We start from the raw sequence: 19283 nt of genomic DNA, 5'->3' as shown, positions 1-19283 counted from the left end.
TAATTTATCTTGTGGATGTGTGTCGACCATAAAGCAGAGGGGTTCGTCTGTGCCTCCTGGGTCGTTTTTAGCGACCCTGCTCAGATCGGTCCAACTGATTCCAATGTGGAAGGAAGTGAAGCAATTCCAAGTGAATAATCCTGTGTTCAGAGACAACTGGAACACAATGTTACACATACTTCCTGTGGATCAATTGTAAAAAGAAACTTTCTCGACTTTCCCAACTCTCACCTTTACCCTCATTATGGCATGACATTCAGTTAATCACACACACTCCTGCACTTCCTTCTTATTCCCAAAACAAAATAGTTTTTTGGAGATGGAGCATTTTCAAAAACGTTCGCCTTGGGAGCCTTTTTCACCAAGTTGTGTTTTCAGTGGCTCCAAGCACCGAACACCTAAAACACTGCAAAAGCTTTGTGTTCTCATATGAAAATCTTGTTGTATAAACGGGGCGCGAATCGATGGAGAGAATTTGACTTGATCCTCGATCGATGTGAGGCGCTGAAATGAGACGCTGAAATTGACAGAAGAAACGGTGGCGACAGCGCAGGTTACCCATCCACAGCTTTAAGACCGTGGTAAGTTTGATGTAGTAATAGTCTTTATTTTTTTTCTGAGCTTGCACTTTTACACTCTTGCGTAAAAGAGTATTTGTATGACAGATGTATGCATCATGCAAAGTTCTGCCATGTGGCGTGTTGCCCAATCGGTCGGTTACTCGGAAACATGGAAACGCACATTGCGCCACAGTTTCTCTGTCGCCCCAGTGACTGACTGACGGTGCTGTGATTCATCGTGGTGGTGGAATCTGATGTCGTTGAAACAGCCGGAAACCCTGCAAATCAGACTGAAACTGTCCTGAACCAACCCCTCTACCACCACCCCCACCTCCCCCCCATCTCTAAAACCTGTTCCTCTGAAACCTTATCTGCGGGGCTATTGTCAAGCAAAGCCTCCGCTCGCTGTCTTTAAAGCCCTCGGTGTAACGATATGCAATACAGGATCAGGAAGCAGGATTCGCGGTCGCCCCGGAGGAGAAGCTAATGAAACTACATCTGAGCCAGAGTGGAAAAGTTGACTTTACAGGTCTTCGAATTGTAGTTTCACATCACAGTCGCAAACAAATGAGCTTTTTTGAACTGAAGACGGGTGATCAAACAAGAAGCTTCCTTACTGGATACGGATTTTAACATCTCTGAACGCCAGCAACTGTGAATCTACATACAACCTCTGTGTAGATTTGCACTCTGCAATACACTATAATTAACCTCTCAAACTGCTCAAACACAGGAAGGAGATCTTTTTTTTGATTAAAGACTAGAATTGTTTCGTGGATTTTCTAACAAGACAGTTACTCCATTGCTGAACCTACACTGGGATTATTATTGTATTGCCTTAGTTAGTAGTTCAAAGTAAAATGCAATGCAAGACTGAGATAATTTTGGCTGCATTTGCAAAGCAACAAGATCGCGGATGCAAGTGTTCAACAGCTGTTCTGCAGATACGAGGGGCAGATTTTCATAGGGCTGCTCAATATATCGTCCATTTATAATTATGGTGAAGGTGCGTTTACACATGACGGCGACAAGTCAGGAATGGAACGAATCTCAATTCCTGACGGCGGATCACGGTTTTCACCTGAATTATACGAGTCAGGGCAGAGCCGTCACACGCCGTCACAGACAGTCGAGACCTGTTGTCACGCGTCACAAGTAATGGCAACGAAACGGTGGCGCATCATCACGAGTCCCTACCCACGGTCACCAATATTGTTCCTGCTGTGTTGCGCGCTAATGTGCACGGCTGTGTACTACTGGTGAGAGGAAATTACGACGGGTAACGGCGCACATTGCCCGTCGTAGTTTCCTCTCGCCAGTCGGTCAGAAATGTGGCGAATCGGGAGGATTTGGTATCTACGGTAGTGGATTTTGCTCTGAGCGACGTGGGCAGTCGCCCAGGGCTCAGTCTGTGAAGGAGTGCACTGCGCATGAGAGGAAAACAGAATCACTAGGTGCATCTCTTGAAGGTTCGGGTGTTTGCCTCGGGTGTTTAACCAGCCAGGTCCGCGACTTTTGTGTATGTATACGTATGGCTCCGAACACGCCCCCAGTCATTCTACCGTCAGCTGCCGAACAATTCACACGCGACAGATTGAGCCACATCCAGAGAAATACCATAGAGTTGCGCGGAGAGGAGGATGCGGCAGGGGGACGAATGCTGTCATGCCGCATAACGCATCACAACTAATCTACACACTCGGCTGCGAACTTCACGGATCGAGACAAGTCTTGTTATTCTTGGAAGATGGAAAAAGTCATGTTCCACAAATGCCAGGAATGTCACGCACCGTTACACATATTTAAAAGCCTTATTCATTATGCATTATGTCACATAAAGAATGTCAGGAATCTGAAACATACATATTGTAAGACTGACAGAACTTCGCACAGTCAGTAGTGTGTAGCCAGGGGAGGGCGGTGGCAATAAAGTAAAATGTTTCATTTGCAGTCCGTACTTTTATAACAAATCATTCTAATAGATTTATTTATTTATTTATTTTTTAAGAATGATCACAAGGCCAACCAACTGCAGCGAGTCCCCACTTGAATAACAAACATCCACAACAGTAATTTAGCCAAAACCTTTGAAAAATATAGTTGGTCTGATTTAAGTCCTCTCTATACATCATATGGCAAGTTAGTGCTTTAACGTTTGTATAAATTCATGGCAAGAAGATGTCATGTTGTGATGACAGAGCCGTCCTGAATGCTGGTAAGTAAATGCTACATTGGGTTACTCCATCTGCCACTGGCCGTTTTGCACAATAATTAATTGTGATAGATGTTGAGGCATCGTTTCCTTGCTTGTTATCTTCAGAATGGCCTCGATTACATGACAACGGTGCTTGGAACCACAGATAACGCAACTTTTTGAAAAGGGCTCCCAAGCTGGAACTTTTCGTAGACGCTCCAACTTGGTCTCCATGGAAAGGGGGAACTTTTCTGTGCATGCGCCACTGGGTGGAAAATAAAAACAAAAGTTTCCTCCAGAGTGTCGTGATTCCCTGGTCATAATCTCCACAGACTTGATAGTTTTATAGTTGAGCGCCACCGTAGGAACAATCCAACTTGGTCGTCCGTCCATACCAAATGTCTGTGTATTTCCTTTGTTAATGTTTATAGTGTATTGTTCTCTGCTGGCACCTGTTGGTGATTTCAATACAAAAGAAGACGGGAGCACGCACTGGTGGCCCTACATTAACACTACATTGTTAAAACAGTGCATGGTCCCAATAGATGTTGGGTTGCACTCGCGCACTGCATGTCTATTGGGAACAATAGGGTATTTAAGAATTCTTATGAATTGACAGGGTGCAGTTATCTATCGGAACAAATCTCAAGGCACCAAGACAATAGCATCTATTTATGTACTTTTATTTTTCCCTAAGCCTAATTTTATCACATGTTCATTAAATATTGTGCAAACTTTGGTTGTTGTCAGAGTAACTAGCTATTTTAACACCGTTGACTTTATCTGGCATGCATACCTCTCATAATCCCAACTCCAAGATTGTTATATGATATCTTAAAAAAAAAAAAAAAATGGAAGTTCGAAACAGTTTAATAGATCTTTGCACTTATGTGTGAGTCTTTAGCGAATTCCAGCACTTTTGCTTGGCACATTTTGAAAGTTACCTTTGTAAAATAGGCAAAAACACTCGCTTGCGCAATTTTTGAGAATCCTACAGCATTCAAATCAGGATCAACTCAAGCGTCCTCCTGCTGCTAGGGTTAACGTAAGGTCAGCACGTTGATTTGGACCCAGCTCGACAGAAATCCACATGCTGGGACATTTTGATACAGTTACGTGATTATGAACAACCCATTGACTGTTGTTCTGACCTGGTCAGATGATCACGCCGCAGGAGAAAACCGTTCAGATTAACTGCTGTACCAACGCTGTGGGATCGGGGAGCCGCCACAATCGGGCCTCTCTGCGATCAAAGATAAACTCAGATGTCTGAAGGCAAGTGTGAAGCAACGCGGTTAAAGATCTCGGTCAGATTATGTGAAAGGCCCTCTGTTGTGCAGTCTGAACACAAAGTGGCCGAGCTGCGGATGGGGAAGTCGTAAAAAAAAAAAAAAAAAAAAAATACCCATCATACCTCTGCACTCTTCTGTTTGCTCACTAAAGTGATAAGTTTGGTTTTGTGGTCCTGTGAGTGTTGAGTTTGAATGAAGAGCGGCCATGCACGGCGCAGAGGAATGCTGTGTGATAAACAGTGCAGCTGGCCCGGCAGTTGCAGAGATTTGATTTATAGTTGGAGGTTGTCCTGTGGCTGTCGCCACCATTTCCATCTTGAGCACCCCTCCTCCTCCTCCTCCGCCTCCTCCTCCTCTCCTGAACATAAATGCACTCGTATTCGAATGTGTGTGGCCTATTTTTGCCTGTACATTTATCTTGCATGAGTGCATGTGTGTGCTGATTGTCAGACAATGATGGAAAATGTTCTGAGTCTTCTTCCTCATTTGGTGCAAGAGGAAGTATGACTCAAATGGAGGTTATTAGTGCTAATAGGCCGGGGCCAGCTGCACAGGAGAAACATGCATGGAGAACCCGCGGTGAAAAAAAAAAAAAAAATGCCTTTTCGTTTTCAAACTTTCTGTTTAAATGTCGTAGTTTATGCGATTTTTTTGATCAATATCAATGCCTCAGGATGTAAGGGTGCACACTATTTTTTTGACTCATCACGCTATCCACATGCACGATACATGTATCATGACATACAGAACTGTACTTTGTGATATTTGGCCAAGCAGGAAAATGCAACTTCTTGAAAATGCTCCGATTCTGTCTGTGTAAATGTGGGAAAACACAACTTTCTGGAAACACTCGAAGCCTTGTGTCCGTGTAGACGGGGGGGGGATGCTGCTACTGTGCATGTAAACCACAGCCGTAGTATACATTTCTTCTGCACATCCTCAGGAGATGAACAATAACGACAATGTTTTCCTTCAAAGGGTCATGACTCTGTCATGGTTCTCCTGGGACTTTTCGTTTTATAGTTGACAGTCACCATAGTAACAATTCAACTTAGTCGTCTGTTCATACGAATGTCTGTGTTCTCCCATTGGTCATGTTTATAGTATGTTGTTCTCTGCTTATGTGTGTGTGTGCTTTCATTACAAAAACAAACGACTGCGCCAACGTGAAAACAACATTTTCAGTGATTCTGCTGTTGTTTGTTGTTTTAAAAACGCTGCTGTGTAAGCATGAAAATTTAAAAATGATGTGTTTTCACCCAAAAACGTTGTTATGTAAACCGTGCACAACCCCCCCCCCCCCCCCCCCCCCCCCCCGCCCCCAACAGTCCAGAATGTGTTGGTCACTGTAAATTTCCCATCAGTGTGAATGGGAAATTCTGTAACGAGCTGATGACCTGATTGAACTGAAGCTGCATCGACCAGAGAATCAGAAATTCACTTGAGCAATATTAAGACATGATGGCGAAGAGGCGATGAAACACAGACTGACTACATTTAAAATCATGACTTCCTGCAATGTGCGAGTGATTAATCTTCCCATAGAACATCATCCTCATTCCCGTCCAAGATATTTTAAGATGCAGCATTTTAAAGCCTTGTTTACAACCACATCCAGTCTCCGCAGCTGGTTTTGTCTTCCGTTTACAGTCATCAAGTCATCCGTTCATGTGCACCTGACCTTTGACCCGCTCAGCCCGGTGTCCTTCAATCACATCCAGCGGCACAGAAAGCTAAATATTAGACCCCAAAAATACAACCACGCCAAAAAAAAACAAACGGGGAAAAAAATCAAACAAACAACCCCACCTTAAATGGATTTGAATAACGTTAAATGCAAATATTTCCAACAAAATACAAAGAACCACACACCCACAAATGTTCTACATTGACGTCACAGTTTCATACAAGTTCCAGTGACGCATAGCAAAGACGATAAAAAGAGATGCGTTGCACCGATCGACAACAAACTATATGAAACGACAATAACAGTAACTCCACTGAATTCCCCCCTGACGATTGTGTGATCAACACTATTTTAGTTGTCGGCTCAAATAAACATGTTTAGGCTTCGGGAAGAGAGCGTTTGTGTGAAACTTTGACGATGGGAGGGGGGGGGGAAAGTAATTAACCACGAGCTTGAGCCTCACGTGTCATATTGAAGATGCAGAGAGAGGTTTTCTCTGATTTCCCGCCTCACGTTTTGCTTTCTCCTCCGTTTCTCCTCGCAGAGAGGGACTACACCAGTCTATGTGAGAAGCAGCCCATCGGCCGGCTGTTATTCCGTCAGTACTGTGACACCAGGCCAGAGCTGAAGCGCTGCATCGAGTTCATGGACGCTGTGGTAAGACTCTTGCCGGAGCCGTTCTTCCTGCGCATTCTCCCATTTTCTCATATGCGAAGTTGGTTGCCTCCTTGTGCCTGTGGCGTTTCCTCCCGTTGTCTTTTGTCTTTGGCGTGTTCTCATTCTGCCTGTGACTTCTCCCATGAGAGCCGCCCGGGTCAGAGCCGTGAAGCCGGGAATAAATAGGGGAGGAAAGTCCTCCGCCTGCTCACGGCAGCGGCGCGGGGCGGCGGGCGGGGTGGAGCGGGCGCAAAGGGGGCGATTAGACGGGCTGTCATGGATCATACCCCTCCCCTCCTTCCTCCATGCACTCCTCCATGAGGTCAAGCCCACGTCAGAGGCAGTTCCCCTGGGGGAGCGGGCCGACACAGGCCCCAGCTTGTGTCTGGGTCCCTGGTGGTATGCGAGAAAGGAAAACGTGGGGGGGGTGGGGGGGTTTGGGGTGTGGGGGTGGAATCATGCTTATTTAATGAGAAAATACTTTAGTGTTTTTAAAGGTGGGCAGACGGTTGCGTACGTCCAAGCACTGGGAGTCGCACATACTTAATCCCACTGACAACACAGCCCAAAAAATAATGAGTAACTTTTCAGCCGGGCTTCATTCCCCCCCCCCCCCCCAGAGGGCTTCACATTTTGGCTGCGATGCTTCGTCAGTGCGACTCGGTCCCATTCCTCCCTTCAGAACATGTTTTCAAACAAAACACGAGCCTCCAGGCAGACCTTTCCCCCGCGCACGGCCATATTTGATCAAAAACACGATCTGCGCTGGTGTGACGGGGCGAAAGCGGAGGCGTCGCTCTGGTGGGTGGCCGACGTAACCCGGGGGAAACGTGAACACGGTTGCCAGTTTCCTGCCCCGAATGAGACGGCATGTTTTTGTCGCGGCGAACATGTCGCTATTTGCCGGCCGTCCGACGCTCGCTTCTATTTCCATTTCGTTCTTATTAACCCGCCGCCCTCCTGTCTGTGTCTTCTTCGTCTTCTTCGTCGCCGGCTGGTGCCCGTGTCTGTCTGGCCTTATTTGGAGAGGTATTAAAGATGGCTGAACGAGCACGGCCCGGCGTGGCCGCTCACGCCTCTGTTTCCCCCCCCCCCCCCGACAGGCCATGTACCAGCTCGCTCCTGATGAGAAGAGGAGGGACTGTGGACTGAATGTTTTAGACACATACTTTAATAACGGGGTAAGACACACAAACACTGCCGCTCCACGAGAGAGCGCCCTCATGTCTTCATTCATCATTCTGACATCAGTTTAAGGAAATAGTCACAGCAAGCAACTGAAACCATCCACCTCCAAAATGACCCGTTTGATGTTTATTATCATTACAACACTGTCACGTTTTGACCATATAAGAGATGTAGAATAAATCAAAGGATATATTACGTATATGTGTTATTGGTGGATTACATATAACTTACAATTCTATAAAGTCGGGGTGTCAATACACGTTAATTCAGGGGCGACATTCAGCCCAATTTCATCCAGAATGGGCCGGACTGGTTAAATACTGCCATAATAATCTTTACATTTAAACTGTTAAAGTATGCGTTTTAGAGTATGTGTAATGAAAATGTCTATTTTTCACAAAATGACTGCAATTTCAACATAAAGCCAATTTGAATGAAACCCTTTGGTTCAAACTGCCGTGAAATTCCCAACAATCTTCTCCTGTAACTGTTGCATGATGCACGTTTTTACAAACTCGCCCTCACAGCCTGTACAATAAACCTTTTTATTCTACTTATTAGGGACTTAGCAGAATTAAGACTTTAAAACTCAATTATTTTCTTCAGAAAGAATTTCGCACTAAAAGGTAAAATGGTAACATTACAAGTGAAAGACAATTAAGTTTCAGTGCTGTTATTTATATGGCACGCTGTTTACAAGTGTGTTTCAGTTGGCAAACACCAGTGCATCTCAAAAAACTGAATATCATTAAAAGTGTAGTAGTCTTCTCAAAAAAAATTTCTAGATTTACCCAAACAACTTAGTTTTTTTTTTTTTGATAATTACGTACTTCCACTAAAAAAATGGGAAAAACATTTCAGCTTGTGGAATATTTGCACATTTAGTGATGCCTATTTATTTTTATAAGATCAAGCTGAGATTCAAACATGAATTGCTTTGCTCAATATTGGTTTATATTTAAGAAAGCCAAACTAAAAGTTTTATGCAGCTGTCTGAAATACTTTCTTTCTCCATTCTCTTCAAATATTTTGTTCCAGTTTCCAGAAGTAAAGGGTTTGATGCTGAAATGCAGATTTTAGTTATTAACTGTAAAAAGTTTAAAACGGAGCGTGTCACAACAAAATACATTACACAACTTAACTTAAACATATTATTACATATTAGACAGCAACAGTTAGACATTTTTAATACATTCTATGAATCAAGAACTGAGGTGACAGAAGATCTCAACATCATATGAAATGATTTTAATTTATTCTGTTTTGTACAGTTTGAACTTTGACTTTAAAGTGAAAACTACATTTTTTATTATTCCGATGCTTTTTTTTTTGTACAGTTTTTGAGTAAAGCAAAATTGTGCCTAATTGGTTCAGATTTATTGTTCTTTGTGAGCCGTTACTACTTCCCTCACTGCAGTTAGTCTTTAAAACCAGACAAAGCAGGCGACCACATCCAAACAATCTTGTTTTTCTGGCCACATAACATAACGAGTGTAGTGTGAAAGCAAGCGCCCGGGGGTACAACGCCAACAGGTTTGAGGTAAATCTGCTCCAGTAGTCTTGACTGACTGCATTGTGGGCTGCGGTGGGGACGTTTTAAGGATTTGAACTTGGTGAAGCAATGGTGCGAAAAAGGAAAATATAGGTGGACGCTGGTACCTGAGGGAAAACGTAAACATGGAAGCTTGTCGTGCTTGATTAGTCATGAAAACATTTTGGGAAAACGCACACCTCACAGTTGTGAATGTGCCTCCATGCGGACAGAAATGCGACGGCTCTCGTTTGATTTGTCGTGCCGAAAAATCTGCCCTTCACTCTCGGTCTCTTGTGTCCCTTTCACCCTGAAGTCGGCAGCCCATCTGCCTGACATTCCCCAGGACGTCGTCGCTGGGTGCCGGGAGAGGCTGGAGCAGAGTCCCTGTAAGGAGCTCTTCAATGACTGCACCAAGTAAGTCTTTCACTCCTTCACTCGGAGGACACTTTAACTTGTCTTTTAATAGTCTGAATCGGCGCGGGTGTGAATACACCTGGCACACAGTGACCATTTGGCGTCCCGACTCGGAGCATGTTGAGCGGCGCAGCGGTGACGACTTCTCGTGAGTCTGTGTGAGACGCCTCCGGGGGGACAGGCTGAGTGGAGGCCACTTGTGTTTTGGAAGTGTCCAGAGCAGAGGTCATTGGTCAATGTCTTTGTTTCCAGATGCACATGTAAACATTCACGCACTAACGTTTAGTTACGGATATTGGTATGACTTAAATCAGTGTGACCAACAGGTGATTTGTTGTACATTTAAAGATGGGTGGCACCATTGTGACGGCTCCAAGCACCAAACATCCCTCTATATTCCAACCGAAGCGTCTTTACACGTCTCTTCGGGACAATATCTTCACTTCGCATTCAATTGTTCAATCAGCACAGATGCAGATTGGATGTTAAATTGAAATGATTGTATGTTATTTGTACTGCAGCGCTGCAGGCAATGTGTGTGAACTAGACCCAAAATACTCGCTTGAATCATGTTAAAATCAAACCTCCAATTCTATTTTGTGGGAATGCACAATGGATTTAATTGAAGGTGGTACCTGGAGGGCCGTATTGCATATAGACCTGCAAACATACACACAGTGGAGCTCAATGGAAAAAGAGCATTGGGCAGAGAGAGCATCCGGATGGCTGGCATGAGAACAACAGCCACCTCAGTGTACACACACACACATACACACACACACACGCAGACTCGCACGCACACACACACACACACACACACACTCCTGCAGGTGTTTCTGCTTCCTGCTCAGAGAGTCTGGAGAAGCAAACAGACCGGGGATTATTAGTCCCAAATGTACTTCCCATTGCACAGCACAGACCTCAAACTAACTTTGTATTCGTCCGCTAATTTCACTGTGACACTGATTGAGCTGCGCTGGACTGTTGATGAAAGGATCTCACATACGTTGGTAATAATAAGTCATTTAATGCACAATGAATACAGTCGTATTGCAATTTTTCACTTCTTCATCACGTAATAGTGGCGCTTTAGAATAACTGGTGACTCTAAGTAACCCGGAGGTGTTGTCTATACGGGTAGTCGATCATCTCTGACAACTCTCTTTGGACTCATTATTATAGAACATTGGGTTTCAGATTGATGTAGTGAAACACAGAGCTTAAAGCACATGGGGATGTTTACACTCTTCCATGCCCACAAGCTTTGTTTCACACCAATTAGTGATTTGTAGTTACAAACGGCCTAATGACTTGCACTTTGAATTTATCGTGGGGATCTGTCGGAAATGAAAGCACTTCTCATGCTGGTTTGACGCTTTCAGTTGAAACTAACTGTACGTCTTTATTTATAGTCTCCAGCTATCATCAAAAAGCATTTACTGTATGCAATCAATCTCTATTGCACTTTTAAAGTTCTCAAACTTATTCCAGACTCGTCCTGCTACTGAGCCGTAAAGGATTTATTTATTTATTTTTTTTAGCTTCACAGAAGTTTTATTCTATTTCTTCAGGAGGCTCAGGCCACGAACCTCCAGTCCCACTGGTACGGGCTTGCCCTCTTTCTCCAGAATCCCGCTGAATGCTTCTCTTTTGTTACAATCTGTCCACTTGGTCGTTCGATTTTAAACCGCGGCGACGGATATCGCCGAGATGTAGCGAGAACCTCGCTTGACGGCTACAGTGTTGCCACGGAAAAACACCGTCTCATGCATGTTGAATTGGTTCCTATCAGCTCCTCTGACACAGAGGAACAAATTGTCTTTGTGTCTAATCCCAGTGCAGATTTGTGACGGTTTGAATGCGATTGACATCCGGGGTGATATCTTCAGGAAGCGAAGAAACCTTTCCTCTGCAGCACAGCACATTAGAATTCATTGAAAACATCTGTCATTAGAAATGTACAAAGATTGATGACGGCACATCATCTGGAGAGCGCTCGATAAATCGACGGGAAGCCAGACGTTCGTTTTCCGCGTCCCGGCCAAAGCTGAATCACCCAAGTCTCAGGATGTGGCCACACACAGACGTTTGGATTGGAAAAACTTTGACCAGGCTGTGATTCAGTTTAGCTTTGACAGGGAGAAAAAAAAAATCAAAATTTCTGAGAAGAAACATAGGAAAAGTGGGAATCATACTTGGGAAAAACCACTGTGCTGTATGTTCTCCGTCTGCATTCTTATCTTGGGAGATCACATGAGAGAGCTGCTGAGGAGCAGCTGAATTCATCAAATCTTCTGGTCTGGGCGTCCGTTTTAGCCGTGACAGGCTGAAGCCTGAAGCCAGAAATATTTCAAGCTGAATGAGAGTGCTGATGAATTCTTCCCTGGAGATTTTTTTTTTCATCCAGGTGATTTGAATTGAGTTTGACGTTTTGCTTAGTTTATCCTAATTTCATTCAAATATCTTGTTCTTTATTTTTATTGTGTGTTGGGAGGATTCGCTTGAGGGCTGGGAGGAGGAGAAAGAAAGAGGCGACTGAAGAGACAAAGCAGGATTTGTTTATTAGGGGGGGGAAAAAATAAATAAAAGAGACCGAAATGCGGCGGTGGAGGGAGACTGAACAGGGCAGTGTGGGTTTGTTTGTTTGACTGAAACTGTAAACGTCACTCGCTGTGGTCACGATGAGCCCAGCGTACACACGCACACACACACGCACGCACGCACGCACACACACACACACACCTGTCCAGTTTCTTTCTTCTGGCCTGTTTGGTCTGTTTCCTTCCCTTCTGCCTTCAAAGGTAATTAAAGGTGGACTGATGAAAGCAGGGAACTAAGACGGCGTTATGTCACGTACTTTGGTGAAAGCCCCCTTCTGCTGCTTTCAGGCTTCGTTCTCATTTCAACGAGCCTTTATTTAACCAGATGAGTCCCACTCGGGTGCAAGAGTTCCTCATTTAACAGAGGGAAGACTGCAGCAACGACCCGATGGTATAAAAAGCTTTCATCGAGACATTTAACTCAACCTTATGTAACTGTTGTGTCCATATAACCCAGCGAAATAGTTTCCTTCTTTCTTTTCTCCACTTTCTCGGAAAAGCCAGTGTTCCAGTTCATGAAAAATTGCAAGTCGGAAAAACCACAGACGCCTCCAGGAAAACTGTAGCGCTCGCCCTTCGAGTGTAAATAAATTAACTGCGTGGTGTTTCGAGCCAGCTGAGACGAGAACTGGCTCCATCATCGACTGGATAAGTGACGAAAGGTCTTCCAGGACGCATGACGGAGTCCGGTTGACTTGATTCAATTGCTTTAAAATGGATTTCATTCAAAAGAACAGAGCAGAGCCGAAAGGAGCTGGCTGGAGGCTTTGTGAAGGGTGAGAAACTACGTGTAAATGCCGTAAATACAACGTTTAAACACTGTTTAGTAGGGTTGAAGGATATTCCATTACTGCCATATCGATGTATGTAAAATGCATATCTCAAAATACAGACTGAACTGGGATAACGTCTCTTTCCATGCACTTTGAATTCATGCTCAGCAAGATACAAAAATGGCTTAATTTTATTATGAGACACATGCTAATCACATGCTGCCTCAGCACATCCAGGAGAAGTTCAAACCCGGGGAGAGTCCATATGACCATATGACATAAGACTCATCTGGCTTTCAAGCAACAAATGTGAGAACGAGTCTGAAAAGTCGGTGTTTCAGCTATGGAACGGTCTGAATAACGCTTTAAAATGTTCACACTTCTATTCACACATTAAAAAAATCTTTTAAGACTAATGTCATAGAAAAATATATTACTCCAGAATAAACACCAGGAATATTAATAATATGAAATATTATAGTAATAATAACACACTAAATAGTAGTATTATAATAATAGTATGTGAATACTAATGGGAATAAAGGTGTAATTGTTGATGTTTCATACATTTTATATATACTTGTACAGCTATTATATGATGTGTATGAATGTGTATTCATAATATATTGTGTATACTTGTTTAAATTAAATGTATTATGTTTTTCACTTTATAAATGAAGCTTAGGTCAGAGTCTGACGTCTTGCGGTTTTGCTACATCTTGTATTTTGATTTGTTAGGCAAAACAAGTGTTTAACTTCATCCTAAACCCTTTTGGTTTGTAAAACTGTCACTCTTTGAAAGAAAAATTGATTTTGCTTGTTTTATTTTGTTGTTGCTGAACATTGGCGAGCCCAATTCTTTCACACCTGGAGGCCACAGAGGAGAAACAAACGAGGTCAACACACTGCCTTTTCTTCTTCTAAGTGTAAATTGGGGGCAAGAGAATGGTTATTTATAAAAACAAATCCCACAACACCCAAGACATCGACAACTCGGAGTTCAAAGGACAATTGAAGCACAGAATGTGTCACAATAAAGTGCAAAAGCAAAGTGTGAGGAAACCAGTTTGTAATTGATCCGAGCACACAATAAGATGCACGACTCAATAAGCACATACTTTGGAATCGATGCATCTCTGTAGGTGTCATTTTACGCCCATCAATTTGGGTGTAAAATAGTTACAAAATAGTAGTGTTTTTTTTTTTAACTAGTTTTATTTTATCAGTCAAATTTTAATTAGGAGCAGCCTTTTAAATAATGGCCGTTCTTTGGTACTTTAATGTAAAATGAAGGTTTCCTCGGCAAAGAAATTACGAGTAGAATTCAAAACTGAGCAAAAGATGAGGTCATGTGCTGCAGTCGAGAGCTCAGTGTTTGGAGCCGGTGTGAAAAACTCCCACAGAGTAATGACGGGAGCTTTGGAGAAATGTGAGGGGGCAAATGGAAAGACGGCGTTGAGGAAAGAGGGGCGCAAAACAGAAGGTCTGTCTCCGTCACGTGTTGCAGCCTCGCAGCAGCTCTTCACATGTTTTTGAATTGAATTATTGGCCATGTTTGGTCATCACTTCCACTATTATTACTACTGATTTTCTTTTAGTCTTTTTTTTTTTATTTTTTATTTTTTTTTATTCCGATGTGTAATTCTGACCCAGGTCTTACTCTGTGTTTTTTTTTTTTTCCCCCTCCGTTCAGAAGGGAAAGCCTGTAGGAAAGCGTGGTACCGCACGTGGAAACGTGACTTTTGGCAGAGCTGCGTTCCCACTAACAAATATGTATTAGCTCACTCATGGATTTTCTTGTGCTGCAGTGGAACATCGGGTTATGTCATCCCGGAGAGTAGAGCGCGGCCCATTAGTGTGCGAGTGTATCGCTTGTTTTGACAAAGGTCCCTCTGCTGATTTTTCTTCCCCTTTCGTTTCCTCTCCCGCTCCCTTTGAGCAACAAAAGCCATATTGTAAGCGTGTTTATTTCGACTCGCGGTGATGTCTGTCTCCAGCGCCGCTCTCAGCCAGGCACAGCTTGGCTCTTGGGTTTCTGGAGCCCTTTTCAAGCCTATTGATAAGATAAGTGAGAATTGATGGGAGTCTAACCGGAGGGAAAAAAAAACTTCCTTTTCACAGTTGTTGTATTATTTCTACAGAACTGAGACGAAACTTGATACACGAGGGAAAGGATGTGAACATTTAATGAAAGGATCGAGTCTTATACGAGGGCTCGTTCACACGACAATGCAAAACGTCCATTGCGTTTTGGGTGTACGTTTACGCCACAACTTTTTTAAAAGTGCTCAAACTCACATATTCTCCTGGGACTTGGTAGTTTTATAGTTGACAGTCACCGGAATAAGAATCCAATTTAGTCGTCTGTCCACTTGAATGTGGACGTGCTCCCATTGTTCATGTTTTTAGTGTTTTGTTCTCTGTGCGGTCTCATTTCACACACGACTAACAGCACCCACTAGTGGCGCTGCCATTGCAGACTCATCGGCTCTTTGTAATCTTACGATACACACCTTTTGTTTTCGTTTACCTTGTTTTCCATGATTTTAACATATGATGAATAACAATCTTTTTCGCCGACCAGCTTCCCACACATTACAATGCATTTAACCGTTACTGTTGTAAAGATGTGTTATCGTGGAAAATAATGATGGATTATGATCAGGGGAAAAACAAGTTCATGACATAACACAGACTTGAATATGTCAAAGTTCAAAGTACTTTATTTGATGCAGCATATGTCTGGAGCTAGTTTTCTCACAATTCCAACAAAGGATGTGACAACCTCTAATAAAACATACATAAATCGATGAGTCCAATTGGAACACTTCACTCATAAAGCCAAAGTTATGACATATAAAATGGAGCGTTTATGAGCTTTAGATGTAAACAATCTAAAATGGTTTTAAGGTTTAACCTTCCAGGACCTGGCATCCACATATGTGGACATTATTTTAGCTTGTGCAGCAGTCGGCTGGATAATTGTTTTTACAACTTTAAATATTAATTTTCCCCGGAGGCCGTTGTTTTTAAGCAATTTGTGTTCATTTTAACCTTCCAGGACCTGCCCTCCGCTCACAGTATGTGGAAATTAGTTTGGGTCTTAAGAGGTTAAAAACAGAAGAAATCCTGCCCTTCTACAAACAATCCAGATGTGGTCAGGTTAGATGGACGCTCACGTCCTTCCCAGACCAACTGGGTCCCATTATGACATAATTCGGCTCTCTTACCCAGTAAAGGGTGCTTCCCTTGTGGAAACTCTCTGCTCTGCAACCCTTTGCCAAGAACAGCTTCTCCGGCCTGGCTGGTAACCACAGGCAGCTTTCCTCGTGCTCCATGGTGATGAAGTAATCCTAGGAAGATGAAGAAAAAGAAAAAAAACGGTCAAGGAAAATGTCTTGGCCAAATATGAGCATCTCCTCGACGTTTTGGGTGGTGGAGTAGGAATATGTGCTGTAACTTTCTTTCTCCGGTCAGCAGCAGTCACAGCGCGGCCAACGTGATCCTTGATGTTCCTCATGGTTCAGGAAAAGTCCAGCTGGAGACGAGCGCAGCTCTTCTGACCTTTCACCTCGACCTGCTATTTGGTTCTATGTTGGGTCGAACAGTGGAAGAAGTCCCCGCCTGGTTTTTAGGTTTAAAATCCATTTTCGGTCGTAAGATTGATGGGATGTTTGATGTGATTTCACTCTGGCTACGTGAACCTTTTCCTTGACTTAATTATTAAACTAGTAATTATTTTCTACTTTTACGCAACGTTGATTTTCCGGGTTTAGCTGTGCCTTTATGAAGTCATCTGACTTGTTTTGCTATATTATTTCAGGAAGTTGCAAAATTGTGATGAGCGCAATAGTTGCCTTTTTCCCAATGTAATGTCATCGTCCTGTTTTGCCCCCCCACTTTCAATAACTAACCCAAAGAGCGTCGCATCCGTAAAAACATGATCAAATATGGCAAGTGTCAAATAAATGAATAAAACCAGACTAAATGCAAAAAAACACAGAGATACTAAATTTGATCAAATCACCACAAATGCATAAAGCAAACTATAGACTACATCTGGAAAATTAAAGTTAAGGGTTATATTTGTAAAGAGTTCTGGTAGTATATTTGGGGGGGGAAATGGTTTCAAGAAGATGGCATTTAAAGTGAAAAGTGATCCTCATAGGTATTTAAGGCATTTAAACGCCACGGATTTCGAGGGACTTTTCTCCATTTTCCTGTGAAACCTCAAACCCTGCGAAAGACAAACTCGGCGTGGGTCTCTGCTCAGTTTGGCCCGGAGGCCGTTTGGTGCCTCGGTGCTAAAGAGGGAAGACGGCGCAAGTCAAACAACATCTGCGGCGTTGAAAAGGACTCCGCGTGTCCGAGGCTGACCGACTCGTGTCAAGAAGTCATGTTCTAACAACTCTCAGTGGAGTGACGGCCGACATCTGGCCGGGAGACGAGGAGACTGCGACCCCTCGCGACCCCGCGCAGGTCGTCGCCGGCACTCTGTTGACTCTCGGCAGGCCTCTGCAGGTTTACACGATCAGATTGGTTTACCCACCCTCGCTCACGTGGATGGTACTCTGAGATTAGATGTTCCACTTAACCTTTAAAAAAAAAAAACTGCATTCCCCACCAAAAATATCCAGTTTCCCGGTTCAGCTGAGTGGAATGTCTCCATTCAAAGGCATTTCTCGTTCGTCATGGCGGTGAAGCGTTTTCCTTCTTTGCGCCGAGAACAACTTTGAACCGCGGCACAAACATGAAGAAACGTTATGCTTGTTAAAATGTGTGAAAACTCTTTTGTAACATCTACTAAAGGGGGGTTTGCAGTGTCAGTGGATTAATATGTCAAAGATGCTTTTTTTTTAAAGAAATGGCAACACTTTGTCTTGATGTTTGGTCTTGACCGGGGGGGGGGGGGTCGCACACATTATAGCTCACAGGCCGCCGTCATCTTGACTGGGGCACATCGATGAAGTCGTGCCATGATTTCAATTTACACTTTTAAGGTGTTTCTTTGTTGTAGCGCACAGTATATGCGCATGACTTTGAGGCGAGTTTGACCGCAGCGAGGTATCTGGCATTCATGGCAGCATCTCTGATATGTTTTATTTGAATGTTTGACCATTTTCTTGGTTGTTTGGCCAGAATGGAGCGTCTTCCGGGCCAGTTTTGTCCCACGGGCATTTGAATCCAGACCCTCCATCAGCCCGCCGCTCCTAATATGTGTGTTTTATGCCACAACTGCTTAAATGAAGAGAAATAATGTCATAAATCTGTCTTTTTTTTTTCTATAACTACTCACAGGAATGAAAGAAATGTATGTTTGATTGTCTTTCTCTTGTTTTCCATTTCACCATGCTTATCTTCTTATTAAAGCCATCTCCCCTCTGCCCCCACCCCTCCCTTCCTCTCTCTCTCTCTCGCTCTCTCTCTCTCTCTCGCCCTCCCTCCAGAATAGTTCGTGATTATCTGAGTGGAGCTCCATTTTCCTCCTACCAGGAGTCCATGTACTTCTCACGCTTCCTGCAGTGGAAATGGTTGGAGAGGTGGGTAGTCGCTGCAGATTACACCCTCAGTAAAAAAACTTGCCAAGCCATTGTGCTCCAAATGACACCTGTGATTTCGTGTGTGTCGACTATTTCCTATTCAGGTTATTGTCCTTCATTCTGCTTGTTTGCTTAGGGCAGAGCTCAGTCTCTCGCTCTCTCTCGCTCTCGCTCTCGCTCTCTCTGCAGCAACCAGCCAGTGTTCAAACAATAACTGTTAATAAAACCGCAGAGGAAATAAACATGGTAGTATATACAGGCCAGCAGGAGTGATGTTTGCACTAAAACACAAGGGTGGTGCTGCCCATCACTGTTTCTGTGCGAGTGGTTAATAATTGATGATGCTTTGCATAATGGCTGGGCGAGCGGAGCGGGGTGGAAACAGCAGTCATCAGGGCGAATTAATAATACATTAGACCATTACTCTGTCTGCGACGTCACACGAATCCGTAAAAAGTCGCATTTATTTTTTTTCCTGTCGTTTCTTCTTTTCCCCCCGCAGGCAACCAGTAACCAAAAACACCTTCAGACATTATAGAGTACTCGGAAAAGGTGGATTTGGCGAGGTGAGTGTCTCCGACGTCCAGAAACAAGCTCTGAATGATCCTGTTCACACTTGTGTTGTTGTGCTTATTAAAACCGCGTTGCGTTTGGGACCGAGCTGTTAATGATTGAAGCTGCAGCGAGTAACCTTTAGCAGCTAGTTAATACAGCAAAGTTTCTGTCTTCACTCCGGTGACACGTGGGGGAGGATTCTGTGATGTGACATATTGACTTCCATTAGTGGAGGTTTTTTATTTTTTTAAGTGTTTTTAATGCGAGTGTGATCACGTTCCTTCGCTGC

At 43.6% G+C, this 19283-nt stretch overlaps 1 protein-coding gene across 1 annotated transcript in view; it reads left to right on the top strand.

Annotated features, from left to right (window-relative positions):
* Positions 1–6282: 6282 nt before the first annotated feature.
* The window catches only part of grk4 (G protein-coupled receptor kinase 4), a gene marked incomplete at its 3' end in the record, with an annotated part of 26522 nt that continues 13521 nt past the window's right edge, over positions 6283–19283 (top strand). Inside the window, exons 1-5 of the mRNA XM_080516186.1 lie at positions 6283–6390; positions 7494–7571; positions 9426–9526; positions 18347–18439; positions 18942–19005. Coding sequence (XP_080372312.1) covers positions 6379–6390; positions 7494–7571; positions 9426–9526; positions 18347–18439; positions 18942–19005 — 348 coding nt within the window. The 5' untranslated portion in view covers positions 6283–6378. The remainder of the gene's footprint in view (positions 6391–7493; positions 7572–9425; positions 9527–18346; positions 18440–18941; positions 19006–19283) is intronic.

Source organism: Blennius ocellaris (genome assembly GCF_963422515.1).
Source record: "Blennius ocellaris genome assembly, chromosome: 3".
Lineage (NCBI taxonomy): Eukaryota > Metazoa > Chordata > Actinopteri > Blenniiformes > Blenniidae > Blennius > Blennius ocellaris.
The sequence above is the reverse complement of the archived record's forward strand: the minus strand, read 5'-3'. Positions and strand labels throughout refer to the sequence as shown.